The 22,980-nt window shown below is 38.0% G+C and overlaps 1 protein-coding gene across 1 annotated transcript in view; it reads right to left on the reverse strand.

Moving 5' to 3' along the window:
* Nucleotides 1-1,247: 1,247 nt before the first annotated feature.
* The window catches only part of cd82b (CD82 molecule b), a 34,795-nt gene continuing 13,062 nt past the window's right edge, over nucleotides 1,248-22,980 (reverse strand). The window contains exons 3-9 of the mRNA XM_008411940.3: nucleotides 21,896-21,968; nucleotides 13,056-13,180; nucleotides 10,758-10,832; nucleotides 7,051-7,149; nucleotides 5,705-5,878; nucleotides 5,339-5,422; nucleotides 1,248-4,396 (exon numbers count right to left, since the gene is read on the reverse strand). Coding sequence (XP_008410162.1) covers nucleotides 4,319-4,396; nucleotides 5,339-5,422; nucleotides 5,705-5,878; nucleotides 7,051-7,149; nucleotides 10,758-10,832; nucleotides 13,056-13,180; nucleotides 21,896-21,968 — 708 coding nt within the window. The 3' untranslated portion in view covers nucleotides 1,248-4,318. The remainder of the gene's footprint in view (nucleotides 4,397-5,338; nucleotides 5,423-5,704; nucleotides 5,879-7,050; nucleotides 7,150-10,757; nucleotides 10,833-13,055; nucleotides 13,181-21,895; nucleotides 21,969-22,980) is intronic.

The raw sequence follows: 22,980 nt of genomic DNA on the forward strand, positions 1-22,980 counted from the left end.
TCACTCATGCTAACTGATTTAAGCGGTTAAATCTGTCTGTATCCTTTCTTATTCACAAGATCAGACTTGTGATCTTAATCAGAAGCTGACATCTCTACGCTCTCTGTTGCCACAGACAGTTCCTGCTACTAAATACAACAATTGTTTGGTTTTATATTAAAATATGTGTTCAAAAGTTGCTTCATAAAAAAAATGCAACTAAAAGTTGTGACAGTGTGACTAAATTTGCCAGGAGAAGCAAATAACAGGGCCGTAACTGAACATGTTCTCGCAACACGGCAGCGGATCAGTGTGAGGTTCAGTGGGAGTTTGTTGTTTGGTTTAAGAGCAGCAGTCTGCGCAGAGGAATTTGCTTTTGGCATGAATGACACCATGCGATTCCCCGGTTCCTGTAAAAACAGTCAGGCACTCAGGATATCTGGAGATCTTTTCTGCACTGCAGAGGAACAACCTCATAGTACGAGGAGCTTTTTGTTCAGTTGAGCCACATAGGTAGTCTGCAGAAAGCATCACTGAGACAACAAGAAGAGAAACGGATCAGCTCAGATGCTGAAATGTTGTAAAATCGCTGATTTTATACACAGGATTACGAAACTTAATTTTTCCTCTTGCGCTTTAAAGAGCCACGGTGCAAACAGTAATAGGTGCATACTGCCATCTTCTGGCTGTTTAGGTGTAAAACCCGCAAAAGAAAACGTGCAGATAGAAAACTGGCAATTAACCCAAGTATTTATACAGCTCAGGAAAAAATATAGAGATCATTTAAAATGATCAGTTTCTCTGATTTTACTCTTTATAGGTAAATGTTTGAGTAAAATGAACATTGTTCTTTTATTCTATAAACTGCTGACAACATGTCTCTGAAATTACAAGAAAACATTTAGTATTTATTAGCAGAAAATGGTCAAAATAACGAAAAAGATGAAGATGCAGAGCTTTCAGACCTGAAATAATGCAAAGAAAACAAGTTAATATTCAATTAGAAACAACAATACTAAACTTTTAACTCAGGAAGAGTTCAGGAATCTATATTTATATCTATATTCAGTACAATGAGCTCTTAATTTTCTTCTGCAGCTGTATGTTTTATTTCCTTTATTTAACTGGGTAAAACCCTCACTGAGATCCAATTCAGATTCAGTGTTTTATTTGTTGGTTTTTTGTTTTCTCAATAAAAAAAGAGCTGTACAGAACTGTTTAATAAGATTATTACCTTTTAAGGCACAAAAATAAGAGAAAGAGACAGATTCAGAATTCATAATAGTTTAAGTTTATTCATTATAATAAAAAAACACAAAAACGTTCTAATGGCTTTCAGATCCACATCTTTTCCCTCTACCAAGTGAAATCCTTACACAAAACATTTTATACAAAAAGCCTTCATTTTCCATCAAGTTAAATTCATGTGGAGGTTTGCAGGGCTAAAAAAATGAAAATGACTGTTTCATGTTGATGAGCTTAATAAAAAAACAACATAAAAATGCAGCCTGCCCTACAAAAAACAGTTATTTAATTTTATTATTTAAATTGAAATGAAATGGATGAATCAAAGCAACATTTTTCAGACAATGATGCTGTAAATAAACTTAAAATCACCTTTATTTAAATTTTTTTTTTGCCCAACATTACAGGATGGGTCTAAGTAACGTTAAATCAAATTTTTAAAGGTTTATTTAGATTTATTTCACACAGAATGATATATTTCAAACTGTTATTTCTGTTCATTTAGATAATTCAACGGAAACCTGAAATTCAGTTTATCAGAATATTGCAATAAAACAAGTAAGAAAAGGATTTTTATTACAGAAATGTTGTTGTGATATCCAAAACAAAAGGTCTCCCATAAGAGTTAAAGAATTTTAGTGGAAGGTTAAGTGGAAGGAAGAAGTGCTTCTCAAGCAAAACCAAAAGTATTTGGTTTGTGGAACCACCAAATACTTTTCTGAGCTGTTTGAAATCACGTCGTGTGAAATGAATTCATGACATTTAAATAAATTAACTTTTTGAAATAATTCATTGTTATGCGCCTGTATAATCGAGGCCAGACTGAACAATAGAGTGTAAGGGATCGGATATTGGCTGTCTTATTCAAAATGAAAAAAGAGCTTAAAAAATACTTCCAATAGATTCAACGTTAAAGAAACAACAGTATGTGTTTATGAGCGAAGACAGATTAACTTCAGGGATTCCAATTTCTCAGATTCAGACAGAATAAATGCTGACGAGGCGCAAAGGGAGCCACATCCTGAACAATAGAGAGGAAACAAAAACAGTAGGACTCTTAAAACAAGAGCATGTGGGTGAAAAACTTTCCCATATGAAATGCTGACCAAGCACCAACGTGCCTTAATCCCTTAGTGAACATATTTACAAGATGACATGAAAATCTAGAAGATATAAAACAGAAAGTCACACACACAGCTGACGGGAAGATTCAGAGGATGATGGACAACACTACACTGTAAAACATTTACAGGTGGTTTAACTTGTCAATGAAAGTCCACCTGCTGCCTTGAAAATGCAACTTGAGTCGACGAGAAAATTGTTTTGGTTTTATCTCAGAAATTAAAGTTCAGCAGGGGTCAGCGGATGTCAGGGTTACCGAGTCAGAGCTGATTTTCAACCAAACCAAACAAATCTCCACCACTGCAGCGCCGAGCAGAATGCTGACTCAGCACCAGGAATACCAGGTGCAGGATCACAGGGTGGCGGTAATCCTTAAGACGGGCCCACAAACACACACACACAGAGACACACACACTGGTTTCCCTCCCATCTGCCTGCCTAAATCTACTGATCTGCTCTCAGATCGCCACATCTCACTAAAGTGCTCGCTCTGACGCCGCGGTCGGCTGAGAAACAACTAGAATTTGATTCTGTGCAAATGGTCATGTGCACAGAATCAAATTATTATGACGGAGTATTGGGGTCGCAATTAGGAAATAGAAACAATACAATTACAAAATTTATAGTCATAACTTTAACGTGATAAAGTTGAAATATTCCAACTTTATTCTAGTAATTTTGCGATTTTATTCTTGTGATATTTGGACTTTGATCTCATATTACTACTGTTTTATTCTAGAAAAATGACTTTTCCCTCATAAATTTTGTTTTAATTTACAAGTTTTCCCCAAAAAAACTTGCTAAGCTCAGTGGTCAGGCGCCGAGGCGGTCCACCGTGTTTCTGTATTAAAAGATGTTGACCGGACATATAAAAATATTACTGTGTGTTATGTTACTGTTACATTGGAGGCAATATCTAAACCCACAACTACAGACTCTTAAAAACAACAAATGGAAAAAATACAATTAAAATAAATATCAATTATTTGCACTTCTGTTTAATCCAAATCAAAACTTCAGAACCAAATAAATCCACAGCAACAATCTGACGCTGTGAGTTTAATCTGTGGGATTGAACTGTTTGTTCACAAATACAAATTAGTAAACTGCAATTATAACTGATTGTTTTTTATGTTGGCCAATTAAAACTATCCTTGTCTCCCATAATTTGCTAAATCCAAGGTGAAATACTGTTAGTGATGCTGATGTTCTTGGCAGCAATAGGGCCCCCTAAATCAAATCCAAAATAAAAAAAAACGCTTAACCACTAACGCGCCGTCTAACCAAGAAACGGCTACATGAACTGAATCAGACACAGAGCCGGGCGCCGGGCAGCGTGTTGAGATGTAATTCTCTGTTCACAAAGACAAATCATTCTCACTGCTCGCTCAACGTGCGCCTCCATCAGCGGTTCTCATCGAGCTTTGCAAGCAGGTGGCTTTTAAATTTGACTCATACCGTGATGTAAATTCTTCAAAGAAACATGAGTCCTCAAGGGATTCATATAAATGTCCATACAGGTCAGCCTGTGTCCAGCTTAAGTAAAAGGAGGCGCACGATCCGAAACTTTAGAGATCCAGCCAGCGGTGTGATTGGTTATTATAAGCGTTGGCGGCCCGCCAGGCTTATATTGCCCTGAATTTTTTTCTTAATATGTCCCCAATACACCGTCATAAACAATAAATTCTTAACCTTAAGAAAAAAAATCCCATCAAATGAGTCCGTCGTGTGTGTCAAGGATGATTGAGAGCTGAGTGTGAGTTACTGAGTGGGACATGTTGGGTGAGTGTTTGAGAAATCTGCACAGCTGTCGAGACACGAGAACCTCAAATGGTGAAGACAGCTGTCTTAATTTCTTTATGTGTGTGTGTGTGCGTGCGTGCGTGCGCGCGCGCGCGTGTGTGTGTGTGTGTAGAGGAGAGGCGGAGGGGAGTCGGTCCATCTGTGTCGAACTGGCTGCTTCGTGCTCGGCTCAGTACTTCGGTACTTTGGTGTAATCCTCCTGGACGACGCTCTTGCACAGACACATGGAGAGGATCATCCCCAGGAGCTGCAGCAAATGGAGTCATCAGAAATTAAACTCACCAACAAACGATCGGAAATTCACTGAAAAGTCACTGAAAACTGGGAATATTTCCTCAGAACTGAAGAAACTTCATTTTACATGATTTTATACTAATGATTCACATTTTTTTCATGTTTTCTGTAAATAATATCCACTGTGAAACCAGGAACTATGAGAATAATCTGACATGTGCTCCACCTCGGTTAGGTTGAATGGGGAGCATCTGTCCTGCCACAGAACTTTAAAAGGACTTTGACTAGACCCTTCTAACACATAAATCGGTTTTGATCTGAACAGTTTCACCGCAGCTCCAGCAGGAAGTATGGGGTCAATAACCTGCCATCATCCTGAACACACTGTAAAAAATGTCTAATTACAGAAAAAACTAGTTTTTAGACGGTAAAATTCTGTTTGCCAGACTTTTACTGCATAAATATGGTAAAATCTGTATAAACACAGTAGAATACTTATAAATACATATTTTACCACATTTGTATGATAAAATTTGTAATAATTAGTCAAAATCCATATAAATTTGGTAAAATCCATATTAATACAGATTTATACAGCTTTTACTGTTATTATTTAATGGGGAAATTCTGTGGTTTCCAGAATTTTACTGTATAAATACATTAAAATCCAGATTTAAACTGGTGCCAACAGCTGTCAGTATTTTACCATAACTTAAAGATGTCATTTTTTACAGTGCACTCACCAGCTTCCCTGTTCCTCCTAAAGAAAAGTATCCCCACATCATGACTCTGCCACCACCATGTTTTACATGGTGATACAAAGGGTGGCATTTAACCAAAACAGAAAACAATGCTGCCATTTCTTTGTGTTGAATACAGTGACGTCTGTTTGAACGTGGGATCGCTCACCGGGTCAGAACATCTTTACAGAACATGGTAGAAATGGACATCCTACCTCCACAACAGCCACCCCGATGCAGATCCCCAGGATAATCCCACAGTTATCCAGCAGCCATTTCTCCACGCTGGTTATGCAGCCCTGAGAGAGAAAAGCAGAAGTGTGAGAGGAGGAGGGGGCTGAGCGACGGCAGCCGGACGCGCTCAGAGGCTTTTAGCGGAAGAACTGCCGGGTTTGGGTCGGCTCTGTGGGAGCGGGGGGTGGGGGGAACAGGAGAAGCAGCCTGTGACAATTCCTGAAGCACGCAGCCCAAACAGCGAACAGCAGAGGCTTCCTGGAGCTCAGCAACACTCAGCTCGTCTCAGAGACTCCAGCACCGATTACGTTCTGCTGAAATGCCATGTGATGAGTTGAAACACGTACCATTTCAAAGACAGGCGGCTGCTCTGACAGCTGCTTACACAGGCCAAACTCCTTCATGTCGGTTCCTGGCATGGTGTCGTTACGACAGGAGCAGGAGTACAGCTTCTGTGTGCTGTTCTTGATAGAAATGTTCTCAGACCAGTTACCTGGACCAGTCCAGCCACAGCACTTCATCTGGAGACACGGAAGACAAGGAGGTTCAGAGCGACGAGGAGATGGAGCAACAAAAAGTCATCAGAGAGAGAAAAGATGGGAAACTTTTTAAACAATTAAAGTTACTAAACTCCTCACTGATGAGGCTTCTTACCAGACAGCAATTATACACTGTAAAACATTTACATTTGGTTTAACTTGAAAATGAAAGTCCACCTGCTGCCTTGAAAATGTAATTTAAGTCACAAGAAAATAGTTTTGGTTTCAACTCAGAAATTAAAGTTCATGAAGTTGATTTGACAACAAGAGACAAGTTGTCTAAAAATTGTTTTTTAACCTCATTAATCATGAATTGTGAGTTTTAACTAAAAAACTGTCCTCACCAGTTAAAGAGACACATTTCTCTATTATTTTACTCACAATATCAAGTTAAAATAAATATTTATTTTACTTTAGAATAATTTAAATTCTTGTTTGAACAAAATTTCTGATCTGATGATGAATTTTATTAAACATCCCAATGAATTCACCTCAGAAACATTTAGTGTGATCAGGACATTATCCTCAAGCTTTGCTAACTGAGAATTGCATTAAAATGAACATTTAATAAAACACCAGAGTCAGATCAACGTGACGCACTTCCACCTCAGGAGACAGAAACATGCCGCTAAGCATTCTGGGAAATAGCTCCCACTCCTGTCTTTCTCTTCTTTCAGTTTTTTAAGTGCAAACCTAAAAACTCAGTTTATTCAACTCTTTGACTAAATGAATAAAAAGTTAACATAACTTACTGCTACTGTAAGTTTATCTTTCACAAACTCACATTTAGGTTCAAAATCTAAAACTGGATAAATTTATTTAACTTAAAGAGTAAAAGACAGTAGACACAACTAAATATGGCTCATGTGTTTTACAGTTCGGGAAGACAAATTCAGTCTGCGATGCCTGGCATGTAGATAACATAAGTTTTGTTTTCTCTGAGATTAAAACTGGTTTTGAACACTAAGATTTGCCTCCATAACATCGAGAGATGCAGCTGAGCCATAGATAACTGTATCATCAGTATACAAATTAACAGTTGCATTTACTGAATCATTTCTTGTTGCTGTTTCGTCCTGTATGGAGACACACCTGGATGGTTCCTTTTCCACCAAATGAAGCGTGTTTTATTTATTTTGGACTCACTGACTCACCGTCCTCTGAACGAAGTCCCAGGCGTGCTCTGTGGTTTTGTTCTGACCCGAGTAGTTCACTATCAACCCTCTAATGATGACGGACATCTCATGTTTCAGCTGGAGAAAAGCAGTAAACAGCGACAGAAAACAGTCAGCATGAGATAAAACCACATGGGCTCATGTTGACCAACACTGAAATAATGAACAAAGTCAGTCAGAAAAGGCTCCATATGTCTAGATTTGCAGCCAATTTTCTACATTTTATTGAAAGGCATTTAAATAATTAATTTGTAAAGTGATTTAAGTCCTAACCAAGTTTTTAATTCACATTTTTACAGATGTGGTTAAAGTAGCCAAACAGAGTACAATGTTTTTACTCAAGTAAAGAGTACTGGAGTTAAAAAGTCAACAAATTATCATTTAACATTTAAAAATTACATAATCAGATGGACTAAATGTCAAGTTTAAGTAGAAATTTGGGTATTTTAAGGACAGAAATGACAATAATTCACATGAGTAACAAAAAAATAACAAAACCAGGAAAAATAAAATGTTTCCAAATCAATTTCTTTCAATAAAAAAACGTAAAAACTTTAACAGAGACTGCAGGTGTGTGTCTGTGTCTGCTGAATTTTTGGTTAAAATTATGGATGCACTGATTTATCAACCAGCTAATTTATTGGTGCCGATTTCCCTAATTTTGGGAAATCGGTGATCGGACGATTTTTACATGTGAAGCTGATCTTAACCACCGATTTTATCCACCTCGGCAGAGATATTTAATTCAGCTGCCATCTTCTTCTGCTCTGCTGTGAGAAGGTTTGGCTAGCAGACCGGCCACCAGGTCTGCAGGTAACAACAGCCGTCTCACTGTTGGGTACTCATCAACTTTCTTACTACATTTTAGACAAAGAAAATGGTATCGGCCAAAATTGGAATCGGCAGGTCAGGTTTTTTAATCGATCGGTAATCGGCCGGAAAACTGCAATTGCTGCACCCCCAGTTAAAATATGTTTGTTTTTCATTCAGTGGGTAGAAAATCCAGAAATTTTGCTCAGGTAAGAGGAGAGACACTTCATAATAACATTACTCAAGCAAAAGTAGAAAGTACAGCGCAGTAAAAATACTCCTAAAAGTAAATGTAACTAGTTCTTACCAACTCTGCAATTCTCTACCCCACTTTTACAGAGTAAAGTGTTAATTATTCAAAAACGAGGCCCTGCATGTCAGCAAATCCCTTCCCACAGTGAATCATCAACATTCATGTCTCATGTGTCTCAGCAGTCCACACATGTGAAGCTCCATGTTGAAGCTCTGCAGAGCTGCAGCTGAGGCCGGGCCGGGCCGGGCCGGGCCGGGCCGGCTCTGTGTTTATGTGTGTGAGACCGCAGAGAGCGGCAGCGGCGACGCAGCAACATGACAGGCGAGAGCCGCGCCCTTTTCTGGGAAGGAGCAGCGCCCTGCCCTGCCCTGCGGCGAGCCCTAAACACAGGGAGTGTGTCGGAGGCTGCAGACCCACATGTGACCAACACACACACACACACACACACATCCACCTATCCTGCTGTTAAAACATGGTGGAGACTCTGATGTGTTCAGACAAAACACTCCCCCTGAAACAAACACTGAAGAATGGATGCTGAAATAATTTGCTGTGTAATCTGATAGGATCAGTTCGGCTTTTTTTCTCTCTGCTTTATAGAATCAAACATGGAGAAGCAACGTTTAGTTTAATCAGAACAAGAATCCAGAGAAACTCCTGCTAGTTTATAAGTTATAAGACTATTTATGGGGAACAAACATGTAGTTTTATACTCTTTTGTTTTCTCTTTCCTTTGGTTTGTTGTTTTATTGTATTTCCTTCTAATTCATGTAAAGCACTGAAAATGTGCCATATAAATACATTTACATTACCTTAAATAAACTGCCCCAGTTTTATAGGCACAATGTAGTCATGGTGTATTGATACAAATAATTATAATTATTATAATTGAGATATTTATAAGGAATAGATTACACTGGTTTATCTAACTTCTGCAGTTGAGCTATGCCACAACATCTGGATTCACCAAAATTATTATTATTATTATTATTATAGTTTTGCTTAAGGATATGTACAAGAACATTTATTAGAATATTTTTGGAATTATTTTACCTTCATTTTTACAGTTTACTGTCGTGAGAAGTTTCTAAAAGATTTACTCTTAAATTTGAGTAAATATCATTTTGAGTTTTTGTTCTTTTCCCAAACAGATTTGGACACATTTTCTTTAAAAATAAATATATTTACCGCTATATTCAATAATACAAACTCATTCAATAAATTAGAATAATATTCAAAAGTCTGTTTATTTCTGAAGCTCCATTGCATTATATGGATTAATAAGACAAGGACTGATAAAAAAACACATTTAATTCTCTTTATGATAATTTTCTGCTAACAAATATAAACACAATGTTTAAATAAAACCTATTTTTAAAGACAAAAATGTGGGCTTAATTAAAAGCATGTCTGATACTTTTAATTAAAAGTACTTTTAATCTGCCAAACATTTCCAGACATATTTTCTATTGAAAATGCCTTTAGTTAATCCTACGGCACTTTACAAGAGAAACGAGTCCAATTCAGAAAAAAAATATAGAATACATCAATTTATTTAACTCTGCATCCTAATTAATAAAGTAATTTTAAAGTAAATTCACTGAGATGTCTGATAATTTTTAGTGCTGTTAATCTAAATCCAAATAGGGCTACAGTTTATTTTTTATTCATAATTCAGCAGAGGTGTTTATTGACCCTAAAGTAATCACTTGTAGGGTAACATTTGTCGTTGTTCACATAACAAACATAAAGACGTCCTGCAGGGGGAACCGACAGGACAATGAAAACAATCCCCGCTCCACTTCCTGCGTTTTCTTCTTCTACCCGGATCTGAAGTCATTTCAGTTACAAACCGACTTCCTGTAGGTTTCCGTTCGATCATCTGTGCCGTGTTTCATCACAGGATGCAGCCGGTTCCCTACGGGTTTTACCGCGACACCTACGTTCACCGCAAAAAAACACTAAACTACCAAGTATTTTTGTTCTAGTTTCTAATGTAAATGTCTTAGTTGACTTGAAATAAGACAAAACTAACTTACAAGTAACTTTTTAGCAAGAAACATGAGCTTGTTTTAGGTAAATAATTTCTTAAGATTGATGAAAAAAAGAACATGGGAAAAATGTTTTGTTATAAGTGAAATAATCTGCTGGTGGAATTAGAACTTGGTTGCTAGGTGACGTCCTTGGCTTGGCTGTGGTTGCTAGGTGACGTCCTTGGCTTGGCTGTGGTTGCTAGGTAACGGCAAAGTGCCAGTTGATAGTAACATACCACTGCCAGTGGAACTAATATTTTCCCATCTTTATTCAGGAATTATTGACTTAAAACAAGCTCCGATATCTGATCAAATTCACTTGTAAGGTAGTTTAGTCTCACTTCAAGTAAACTGAGATATTTGCAGTAGAAACTAGGACAAAAATACTTGGTAAGATTGAGTGTTTTTGCAGTGTTCAGTCTGTTCCAGCTGTGAGGGGAAACACAAACGTTTTGCCCTCAGTAGGAAATGTGTTGCATGAGAAACGGGGGCTTCAGGGTAGCCGTAGGCGCAATAATTCACTGAAATTGTATTTTTTTTTAGGAATTGGAAGGTTAAGGAGGAAGAGAAGAAAGTGAAGTGTGTCTCACCGGATCTCTCTGTATGTAAATGAGAACAGCAGCAGTGACCTGAGCGATGAGGATGAGCAGAAGGCAGGTGAAGTACTGTGGAAATAAACAGGAAATAATATTAGCAGAAAATACTGAAGGTGTTTCAATAACAATAACACACACATCCTGTGACATTTTAATTAAAAAAAAGAAGTAGCAGGAAGGTACGTTTATGAAAAAGCAAAAGCTTTTTCTTCCTCTTTTAGTTGTTAGATTTATCATGTTGGGTTTACAAAATAAACTGAAGGGATTTCAGAACCGTCCAGTTAAGAATGCTAGCACTGCAAAACATTAGAGCCACATTTAGTTGTGTCTACTATCTTTTACACTTTAAGTCAAATAAATGTATCCAGTTTTAGATTCTGAACCTAAATGTGAGTTTGTGAAAGATAAACTTACAGCAGTAAGTTGTGGTAACTTTTTATTAATTTAGTCAAACCTCCAAGAGTTGAATCAACTGAGTTTTTAGGTTTGCACTTAAAAAACTGAAAGAAGAGAAAAACAGGAGTGGGAGCTATTTCCCAGAATGCTTAGCGGCATGTTTCTGTCTCCTGAGGTGGAAGTGCGTTACGTTGATCTGACTCTGGTGTTTTATTAAATGTTCATTTTAATGCAATTCTCAGTTAGCAAAGCTTGAGGATAATGTCCTGATCACACTAAATGTTTCTGAGCTGAATTCATTGGGATGTTTAATAAAATTCATCATCAGACCAGAAATTTAGTTCAAACAAGAATTGAAATTATTCTAAAGTAAAATAAATATTTATTTTAACTTGATATTGTAAGATAATAGAGAAATGTGGCTATTTAACTGGGTGAGGACGGTTTTGTTTTCTTGCAGCATTTAAATTGCAGCATTAAGTTAAAACTCACAATTCAAGATTAACAAAGTTAAAAAACAATGTTTAGACAACGTGTCTCTTGTTGTTAAATCAATTTCATGAACTTTAATTTCTGAGTTAAAACCAAAACTATTTTCTTGTGACTTAAATTACATTTGGACTTTCATTTTCAACCTAAACCACCTGTAAATGTTTTACAGTGTGTGTGATGAGGGGGTTTGTTCACCACCAGCTGGTCTGTGTCACTCAGAGAAGTAGGTCACGTCGGTTCTTTAGTTAACCCCCAGCAGGTTTAACGCTGCTGAGGTCACAACCCATCCCCACTCTGGTGGCCGCCGCCCCCCACAGCCCTGGGTTTATCTCCAGCTCCTCTCAGCCGCCTCACACATTATCAGAGGCTTTGCTGTCAGCAGGAATCCGTCACATGATATTAACCAGGCAGGTGGAAATTAGTGGAAATTAAACCTGGCATGAATACAAAAGGCAGTGAGGGGTTTTGTGTTGATATACGAGGATTGCAATCGGTAGATCGCCGGTTCGATTCCTGGTCGTTTGTGTCCCTGGACTCTTCACCCACCTTTCCTGCTGGTGTTGGTCAGAAGAGACGATGGTGCAAAAATTACAATAAAGAAGTTTTTTATTGAAAGAAACTGATTTGGTAAAATTTTAATTTACCTTATTTTGTTGTGAATTATGAATTATTAACATTTTCGTGCTTGAAATACCACCATTTCCACTTTATTTTATATCATTGTGTGTCTGAGTATGTCATTTTTTAAATTTAAATTACTGATAATTTGATCAGTTACACTTTTTGCTTTACTTTTTACTTTTACGTGAGTCATTTTATTATGAAGTATCGCAAAATTTATGGCTTTTCTAACCACCGAATGAAAAATAAACCTGTTTTAAACAAAAATTCACCAGAAATTCACCAGACACACACACAGGTGAAACTGTTTTTCTTAAAGTTTCATAAGTTTTTTTAAAATAAAAAACTGATTTGGAAACATTTTCTTTTGCCTGATTTTGCTATTTTTTGTCACTAATATGAATTGTTGTCATTTTTGTTCTTGAATTACCTAAATTTCCACTTAACTTTATATTTTGATTTGTTTGATGATGTAATTTTTAAATATGAAATGATTGATAATTTGATCAGTTACTCAGTTACTTGAGTAGACTTTTTACCAAATGCTTTTTAACTTTTACTTGTGCAAAAATATGTTGAAGCAGTAGTGATACTCTTACTTTAATACAATTTTCGGGTTCTCTACCCACCTCTGCAAGTCAGAGTAGCAATAATCCATAATGATATTCTCAAGTAAAAGTAAAAATACTCCTAAAGGTACATTTATTCCAAAGCGTTAGTTGAGTAACTTTTGGTGCTAGTTGGTGCTGATCCGGTCAGCGGTGTGTGTGTGTTTCTCCTCACCAGTCCCAGCAGGCAGCGGATTTCATAGATGGCTCCGATGCAGCCGAAGAAGCCCATGGCCATCGTCAGAGATCCGACTCCGATGAGGATATACGAAGCCACCTTCACCGTGTCAGAAGATTCTTCTGCAGAAGACGGAGAAAACATTAAATAAACAGCAAAATGCAGCTTTAACTGAGCTAACCCTTAATTTGGTCCAGTACTGTTTACCGTGAGTTACAATTCCTCACAGACTAAACACTTTTTGATTCAAATCAAAGCATTTCTCTGTGACAGATTGTTTTACTTTGCCACCAGGGGGAGTTGGACTGGGACAAGTGGGCCTGGTTAATTGATTTCAGTGGTTGGTATGTGGAGGAGGAGAGACGCAGGAGGAGCAGGAGTCTAAAAAGAGAGACGCAGAGTTGAAGAGGCGATGAACGGGAGCCATTATGTGGCTCTGCGCTGTCTGCGCTGGAGGAGATCCAGAGACGGAAAGCTCCGTCTGCAGATGGAGCCAGAATCTGAGCTCCGTGAAGAGAGTCCAAGTTAGGAAGAAGCGGGGAGGACTCGTCAATCTGAGAAACAGAATCTCCTCTGCTAGAATTCAGAAGTGCTCCTTTTAAAGGTCGATACCAATCTGCGGGTTTCTTTACGGGTCTGAGCTGCTGACTCAAATTGTTGTTCCAAAAAATAAAGTCCATAATCTGGCACAGCATTCTGGGAGATGTAGGCAGAAGAAAGGCTTTAGCTCAGTGGTGTCAAACTCAGTTTCCTTTTGGGCCAAATCAAGTCCAAGAATGTTCTTAAAGGGCCGGTTGTGTCAGAATGTATTGATAAAATCTGTTAAAATATAAATAAATTCTTAAAATTAAATAAGACTGAACATTACGATTTCGAGATTGTTTTTGTGATTTTTTATTTTTTGCAATACAAAAAAATATAGTGATTTAGAAATATTTTTGCTCATCTATGATAGTAAATGCGACTTTTTATTACTCACCGTATCATTATGGATTATAACTTGACATTTAGTGAGGCTGAGGCAGCTGTTTAGTAGAAATAAATACTGCCACCTGCAGGTGGGAGTAAACCGTCACTTAGATCCAATGTTTTCACCATTTTTGCAAAAAATCTGCAACAAACTAAAGTGCAGGGATTTGGTGACTGAGTGAATTTCCACAATAATTCACAAGAAACTGGAGGGATAATTGATGCAATTTGGCAGTAAACAGATAAAAACTGCTTTGAATTGAATGATAAAATAATACTTAACCACACTGTTATCTTGACGGTTCTATCTATGTGTCTCTTTAGAGTGTAGAGGGCCACATAACAAGCTATGGCGGACCGGATTTGGCCCCTGAGCCTAGAGTTTGACGTATGTGCAAGGCCACCTAAGCGACGGTTGGTAGAATCAACTAACTCACTCATTCTTTGGTTACCTAGCAACGACCTGTTGAGTAACTTGTGGTTACCTAGCAACGACCTGTTGAGTAACTTGTGGTTACCTAGCAATGACCTGTTGAGTAACTTGCACAGCAGCAGTTTAAGGTTTCACCGCTGTGCCTCATTACTGCTTAAAAACATAAACCAATGTGAAAACAAAAACAGGACAGGTCATGAAACCAGTTTGGCAATATTTCATTCATATATATATATATATATATATATATATAAAACTTTCTGAAAAAACGATCAATTATACTCGACAACCATCGATATTGACTAACATGAAAGACTTCTATTGTGATAAGTTTTTCATCCATGCCGTCCGGCCCTATTTATAATGCAAATATTAAACCTGACAAACAGGAACAGAGAAAATGTTGCTGCTTTATCATGCAGAGGCTGTAGCTCTGAATCCAGCAGAAAATTATGTTTTTATCTAACCTTTTATCTGATTCCTTTACTAAATGCAGCCAAGAACATTGCGTTGGTTGATGTGGTTATACACTGAGTTGAAAGCCAGAGCTTTCGGTTTTGATGCATTTATTGAAAAGTAAAAATAAAAAATAAAAACAAAACAAAAAAATAAGAATCTGGTAATTGACTGGTCAGAGCAGACAAAGAGAGAAATTGTCGATTTTGATCCCTGGCACTGACTGGTACATTAATAGCTTTAATATTCATTGAATTTAAAGCAACAAGAAGTTGGAATAAGAATTTTTTGTGCATCTTTTACTTCTGAATGTGAATGAAGAACAAAAGCAGTTTTATCAAGTTGAAATACACTGCAAAAACACAAAATCTTACAAAGTATTTTTGGTCTAGTGTCTAGTGCAAATATCTTAGTACACTTGAAATAAGACAAAGCTAACATACAAGTAACTTTTCAGCAAGATAAAGGAGCTTGTTTGTTTTAAGCGAATAATCCTTCATATTGATGGAAAAACACAAGCTATACTGGTAGATTATTTCACTTAAAAATGTGGAAAAAATGTCTTGTTATAAGTGAAAAAATCTGCCAAATGACAAGCACTTTTTCAAAATTATTGTTAAAACAAGCTCATATTTCTTGCTGAAATGTTACTCTTGTCTTATTTCAAGTCAACTAAGACATGTACAATAAAAACTACACCAAATTTACTTGGTAAGATTTTGTGTTTTTGCAGTGTAGAAAGATAAAAAAATAATCTCCTCAGTCTTTCTGTTAGCTTGCCTACCTGTTATCACAGGATGCAGACTCTATTCTCATCTGAAAGGCAAATAATCTATGTGTCTTGCTCCAGGATATTATCCTATCATGTTCCAGCTTTTATATAGATCAAAACAGAAAAATCCTCGAACAGACGCAAACTTCTTCAAAGGTTGTAAATGTAAAACAGTGAAGAAAAAGCTTTAAAAAATTTCATATGATGCTACACCAAAGAAGTGCTGACTTTACACGGGCTACCGCAGCGGCTCATGTTGAGGCGGTTTGGGTGTAATTTAAGACTGAACACACTCGGGTGAACATATGCTAAGCGTTTATGTGGCTGCAGGGTAGCATTCAAAGGAAGGGAGACGTACTCTCTGAATCTGAAACACACAGCCGAAACATGTCATTTAGGATCTCCAACACACACACACCGCTTCCCAAACACAACCAGGCTGCCAAAGCAACATGTGTCCTTAGGTTTCTTTAGCAATATAATTACACGAAAGATTTAGGGTGTGAAAGAAAAACATTCAAGAGGAAGTGTCAGAAGAGGCGGTAAAGTGAGATTAATAAAGAGAAAGGCTACATCCACACTGCAGCCTCAATTCCGATTTATTTATTTTTATTTTTTTGCCTTAATGCGACACGTACAGATCAGACCATCGAGTGCGACCCAGACAGACTCCTGGGATGTTTGATACGTATCTGATCTTTTCAAATGTGACCTGAGTCTGAACGGCTCATCCCATAGACATAATATCCGACCTGAACGTCATCGATACTCGACAAACGTCACCATTCTGCGTCTTGATAGGAGCAAGCGGGAAGAAAGACAACAACTATGGCGGACGATAAAGAGAATTAAGTTGTTACTGTGCTGGTTCCGGTTGGATAACAACTTCAAAATCGTAAACTATGCTCCACCGTTAGCATCCATGGTTACTTTCACAAACACCGAGAACTACTTCTTCTTTTCTATTATGGCGGTGCATTCAGGTGCATTTACCGCCACCCACCGGACTGGAGTGTGGGCGTCAACACTCAGCACTACTACATTTTTACGTCGGTTGGCAAAACACTGAGCACGCTCTCAATGTGTGACGTTGTTGCGCCCTTTATTGCGCATGTGGGAACTTTCAGGGCGTTTGCGGTTCACACTGGCGATCACATACAAGTTGCATATATGAACGACCAAGCCAAAGAAAAAAAGAAGAAAAAGAAATAAATAATTTCACAAAGAATCATATTTGCGTCACTTCAGGCTGCAGCGTGAACGTAGCTTACGTGACGTGTGTCGATTTCCTGTAAACAAGTGCGAATGTATCAGTTTATAAAATGTAACAAGACATCTGACTGCTGGATTAATCCTTAATCTCAGACCTAATCAGCGAGTCTTTTATCTTTTTACTTGATGTGTAATCTCAAACAAGTCTTGCATCATCATCTCAGTCAATCTGCTGCTGAATGACAAGCTCCAGAGCACCAGATACTTTCTCTTGCCTTGTTGCATTTCTCTGTTGTAAAACCAAAACAACTAATGCACTCAACACAGAGCATTTGCAAAAACATTCACCAGCTTCGTAACAGTGAGTGGCATTAAGAGGATTTTCTGTGGTAGACCAGCATGAAGTAGTGGATTATAGGGAAGTGGGAAGCGGATAAAGAATATAATTGTTGAAAAGTCTCTGATGCTAGAGATGGACCGCTCCATTTTTTCCCTTCCAATACAAATGATTGTAGGGTTAATAACTATTTGGTACGATACAGAAACCTGGTGCTGAATTTACTTAAAGCGTTTCTTTTTTTATACACCAACATTAATGCACTAAATTACCAATTTTATGACCCGATCCAGAATTTTTCTCAATATCGGGACCAATACAGATATTAATATCGGATCGGTGAATCTCTGCAGACCACGTCAGGAAGTCGTCAATAATGACGACTTACATAATTTAGAAAATTAACTAAAAATTTAAATAAAGTTCCATTTGAATTCAGCTCCACCAATTTTTAGCTTTTCTTCATTCCAAATTTGCTCCAGGTCAGTTTCTATAAAGTCTGTTCCTGATCTCCCCACAGCATGATGCCTCCACCACCATGATTCATGGCATATTCAGGGCAATATGCACGGTTCGTTTTCTGTCACATATTGTTGTTTTTCACATATGTACCCTCATCTGACCACAGAACTTTCTGCGTGTTTGTTTTGCTCTCATAGCCTACTTTCAGCTGCAAACAGGGACTTCCGGCGCGACGTCAGTAATAAACCAAATCTATTTTCCTGCTGCAGTGAGGTAAATATAGTGGAGGTTACCTAGCAGCTCAAAGCTAAGTGACAGACTAACTGGTTATTAGTCAGTTCGCGGCTTAAACAAAAGTGTTTTTTATAGAAGTTTCCGTTCAAGTTGGAAAAACGTAGGTTGACTTTTCAGCCAGTTTCAGTAGCTCCCACTCAGTCCTGAACTCCCGGCACAATAAAGGATATTTATATTCTGCCAACCTGAACATGACCAGAGCCACATGTTTAACTTGCATGCAGCCGGTCTGAAACCACAGTTGACATTGTGACCAGATTTTAAAAGTAAACACCAGCGGACCGGCTCTGCGCTGAGTTTTAAGTTTATGCTGGGTTTAAACAGTCCGAAGAAGAGCGATTTCAGCCCCCGGCTCCCTGCCGGTCTCTCTAAACGAACTCTACTTTGGCGCACGCCCTGGTTCACATTCCTCCTCTCCAAGGCTGACGTCTGTTTAAGCACATGGCAAGCAGTGTTTTGGCAAACGCCGCTGACAGAGACTTATATTACCCCAGCACTGGAGGAAAATATTGACTTCGCTGTATCAGTGTAGAAACCTACACTGAAAAGAGAAGTTCTGTTAATTGAATAAGAAATACCACAATATTCACATAGTTTCCCTGCCTGAGGTCAGTCAGACAGCTGCAGAAGACTCTGCTGGTAGAAATCATAAAGAATAGCACATTGAAAACACAGAGATCCTGTTTATGGCCGGGCAGTGGTACATGTTTGAGGGGAAGATCTAGAGTCAATAAACAGAGCTGAGTTCAGCTTTTGTTCCTCCACACAGTGGGAAAGATGTCCAGTGAAGTTAACTAAGGCCGACTCCTGGAGGGATCAGGCACAAAAACACCTGCTGGAGAGGCGGCCATTACAGGTGACCAATCATTAACAGGTTGGGGTACAAAACATGTTCATTACATTTTTTTGCACAAAATTATTCTTAGATATTGAGATTTCAGTCTGCTCAGTTCTGCCTATTTTAATTTCCTTTCAGAACGAGCTGTTTTATGGCCTCTTGTCACTTTAAATCTAAATAAGCTGCTGCTTAAACTCAACATTTGGACTCGCAAGTGAAAATGGCAGCAAACAGACGTGCAACTATACAACCATACATCTTTGAAAAGCAATAGTAGATCCTTCTGCACAACCAACAAGACTGCAGCAAGTCGTTTGTGGATGGTAAGTCAACAACACTTGTCTTTTCCAGCAATGTACAATGTACTGACCCTTTGCACATGGTGTCACGCTCTTCAGAAACCTGCCTGCTCCACAATGACGGACGTCAAAACAACCAATGTCAAAACCAGACACCCGGTGTCCTAAAATTGCTTTTATTTAGTTGATTTCACTTTAAAAATGATCATAGGATGCTGCGAGGTCGGCTGCACAAACAGAGAAGCATACAAACATGTCATTTTATTTAATAAATATTAATGAGAAAAGATACAACGCTGTTTATGACATGGTGATGTAAACCACATGGTGTGAATTCAGGCAAAGTGATAATTTGATCAACACGTCAGGAGGGAGGAGGTGTGGGCCGGTTTCTAAGCTAGTTGTTTCCAACTTTTATTAATCCCTCCATCTGTGAGCCCCAACCAGGTGTGTTATGTTCACAGACAAATTAGCTTGATGCTAACAAGTAGAAGCCATGAATCAACTGGCAAAACCAACATTGAGAAACAATTTAAGTCGCTCTTTCCAATCCTCCCGTCCATCACTTCCGGTGTCCATCATGGCGCCTCGAATGATGAAGTGAAGGAGTTGCAAAGGGGTAAAAAGCTGCTAAAACCAGCCACTGGATGGTTTTAGCAGCTGGAACTCAGCTTGCGTTGCTAAGTAACGGGTTGGGTTAGGCTTGGGTTGCTAGGTAACGGTGCCCGTGGAATGTGACTCAACAATATGAGGTTTTTGAAATGGTTTGTTTTCCAGACACCAAAAAGATGAACCTATTGTCCAAAAATGTCTGTGTGGTTTCTTTTAAGCGCTTGGGTTGTTTTTAGAAACAGTTGAAACACGCATGGGAATATAAAATTTACTAAATGTGAATTTTGCATAATGGGTCCCCTTTAAAACTCCCTCAGGAGGAAAATCCAGGCGGCATCAGAGAGCTGTGGACAAACTGACGTCGCAGCTAACCCAGAGGGGGATGATGGATATTTGTTTTCCAAAGGTCTAACTTAAGATTAGCACACTCAGCTCAATAACATCGTGGGTGTGATTTTTCCATTGTTTCTGACCTCAAGGCCTTAAATAGTCAGCCAGGAAACACAATGGCTGCTGGGAGACAACATCAGCTCTGCATGACTTGTCAAAACGCTAGCCTTTTTACGAAATGCTTTACAACAATAGCAAGAGAATAACTGACTGAAAATACAATAAATGTACTCTAGAAGACCCTTTCACTGCTTCATCAACATTAAAGAGTTTAATAACACAGATGATTTCCATTCAGAGTTAGTATAACCAGATGGATGGATGGATGGATGGAAAGAAAGTTAACAGAATAAAGAGGAAAAGAAGAAAAACGAAAGAAAAAAGGAACAATGACAGAAAGATGGGTGGAAAAAAGAAGGAAACAAGAAAGAAAGAGAAAAATGGGAGGGAAGGATGGATGGAAAGAAACAAGCAATTACAAAGCAAAGAAAAAAGAAAGGGATGGATGGATGGATGGATGGATGGATGGATGGATGGATGGATGGATGGATGGATGGATGGATGGATGGATGGATGGATGGATGGATGGATGGATGGATGGATGGATGGATGGATGGATGGATGGATGACAGAAGTAAATCTTGTCATCCTATTAAAGAGATCAACTTTCCTCATTTTGTTTCTGGTTGATTCCCATCTCAGCTGGGTTAATAAATGGTTAATAAAAGGTTAACAAAGGCTTAATAAAGGGTTAATAAATGTTAGCAAAGCGTTAGTGTTAATAGATGTTTAACAAAGGGTCAACACATGGTTAATAAAGGGTTAACACGTGGTTAATAAAGGGCTAACTAAGGGCTTATAAAGGGCTAACAAAGGGTTAATAAAAGGGATAACAAATAGTTAATAAAGGGCTAACTAAGGGTTTATAAAGGGCTAACAAAGGGTTAATAAAAGGGCTAACAAATAGTTAATAAAGGGCTAACTAAGGGTTAATAAAGGGCTAACTAAGGGTTAATAAAGGGCTAACTAAGGGTTAATAAAGGGTTAACAAAGTCCCAAACTAAGCAGCGCTGTATTTACTCACACTCACCAAACAGCCCAGCAATAAATTACTAAACTCTTCAGGGGGAAGAGAGCGAAAGCTCCTCTGCTGCTGCTGGATTCGCTCCATGTGTGTTGAAAACACGGACAGTTTTTGGAAACAAGCATTTTCCATTTCTCTGTCACAGATTCTGGAGCTGGGTTTAATTACGCCGCCTGCCTGAAAAAAGCTCTGCGCATTTAAAAACGGGGACAATGTAGAGGTTGCACATGTTTATCTGAAGATACTGACACAAACAGTAAAAGTGCTATGATCTGTTGCAGAGGGAATTTCCATCTGAGCCCCCCTGCTGAGTGGGCAGACTGAAAAACTCTGTGGAGGAAACGAGGAAGTAAAAGTCAGATTTTCCAACCTGAGGTGAAACCTTCAGAGACGCCTCACCCACTGGGAACCCTGCGCCGCACAGATGTGAATGTTTGTGCGTCTGCAGCCTTTATTCGTTTCATCTGTGAGTCAATTTTTTTAAAAACAACGTTGGGTTTCCATGGAAACGATTCCCATGGGAACTCCATAAAAAACGCAGACTCTGAACACAGACCTTTGGGGTTTCCCACATTCTCCAGTTTCTGTTTCAGTGTTTAACATTTTAAAATCCCCCTGGTTAAGAAAGAAACTGGATATTAAAATATCTGCAGGAGCGTCTAAGTGTGTCGGCACTTACGTAGCACGGCTATGAAGCTTTCCTTATCGAAGAGTATCCACAGTCCAAAGCCCATGATCAACGCTCCAAAGATCTGAGAAAGAAGAAAGTGGAAATATTAGAGACACACCAATCCAATATTGATATCTGTATTAATATTGATAAAAATAATAGATCAGGTATTGGTGACAGTGTGTCAGATCCATAAAGAGACATATCTATTCACTGCAAAAACACAAAATCTTACCAAGTATCTTACAAAACTAACTTAAAAGTAACTTTTCAGCAAGATTTAGAGGCTTGTTTTAAGTAATAAAACACTGATATTGATGAAAATTTGCTAGTTCCATTGGCAGACTATTTCACTTTATACAGTGCAAAAACACAAAATCTTAGCCAAGTATTGTTTTAAGTGAAATAATCTGCTAGTGGAATTATTCATTGGTTGCTAGGTGACGCCTTGAGCTTGGCTAGGGTTGCTAGGTAACGGCAAAGTACCCGTTGATAGTGAAATAATCTAGCTTTTCTATGTTGTTCTTCTGAGTTTTGTCATTTGCAAATCTTAGAGTTAAGGCAAAAATCTACAATATCTGAATAATTTTGATCTTAACTGCATAATAGAAAGTTATATTAGCGATCAGCATAGCTAGCATTACACATGGAGAATGCTGTTTTGGTAATGCTAGCAAGGCTAACTGCTAGCACTACAAGATCATGATATTTAGAAAAGCTCCAAATGTTTTGCTAACACATTGATCTGCTTTATATACAGTAAAGAAACATGATCATAAATAGAGATTGTCTCGCTCTTGTTCCATTCTCAGATTATTTCACTTTACAACAAGACATTTTCACATGTTGTTAAAAGTTCATTTATCTGCCAATGGGCTGGCACTTTTTCACCAATATTAAGGAATTAGTTGCTTAAAACAAACCTCTACATCTTCATGAAAAATTACTTTTAAGTTAATTGGTCTTATTCCAAATGTACTAAGATATTTGAACAAGAAACTAAACTAACTAGAAACTAATAGTTTGTGTTTTTGCAGTGTCCAATCCAATTCTATGCTTTATAATTTATTTTACAATACATTTAGAATCGCTAA

This window comes from Poecilia reticulata, chromosome 6 (genome assembly GCF_904066995.2).
Source record: "Poecilia reticulata chromosome 6, P_reticulata-male-v2, whole genome shotgun sequence".
In the NCBI taxonomy this organism is placed as follows: domain Eukaryota; kingdom Metazoa; phylum Chordata; class Actinopteri; order Cyprinodontiformes; family Poeciliidae; genus Poecilia; species Poecilia reticulata.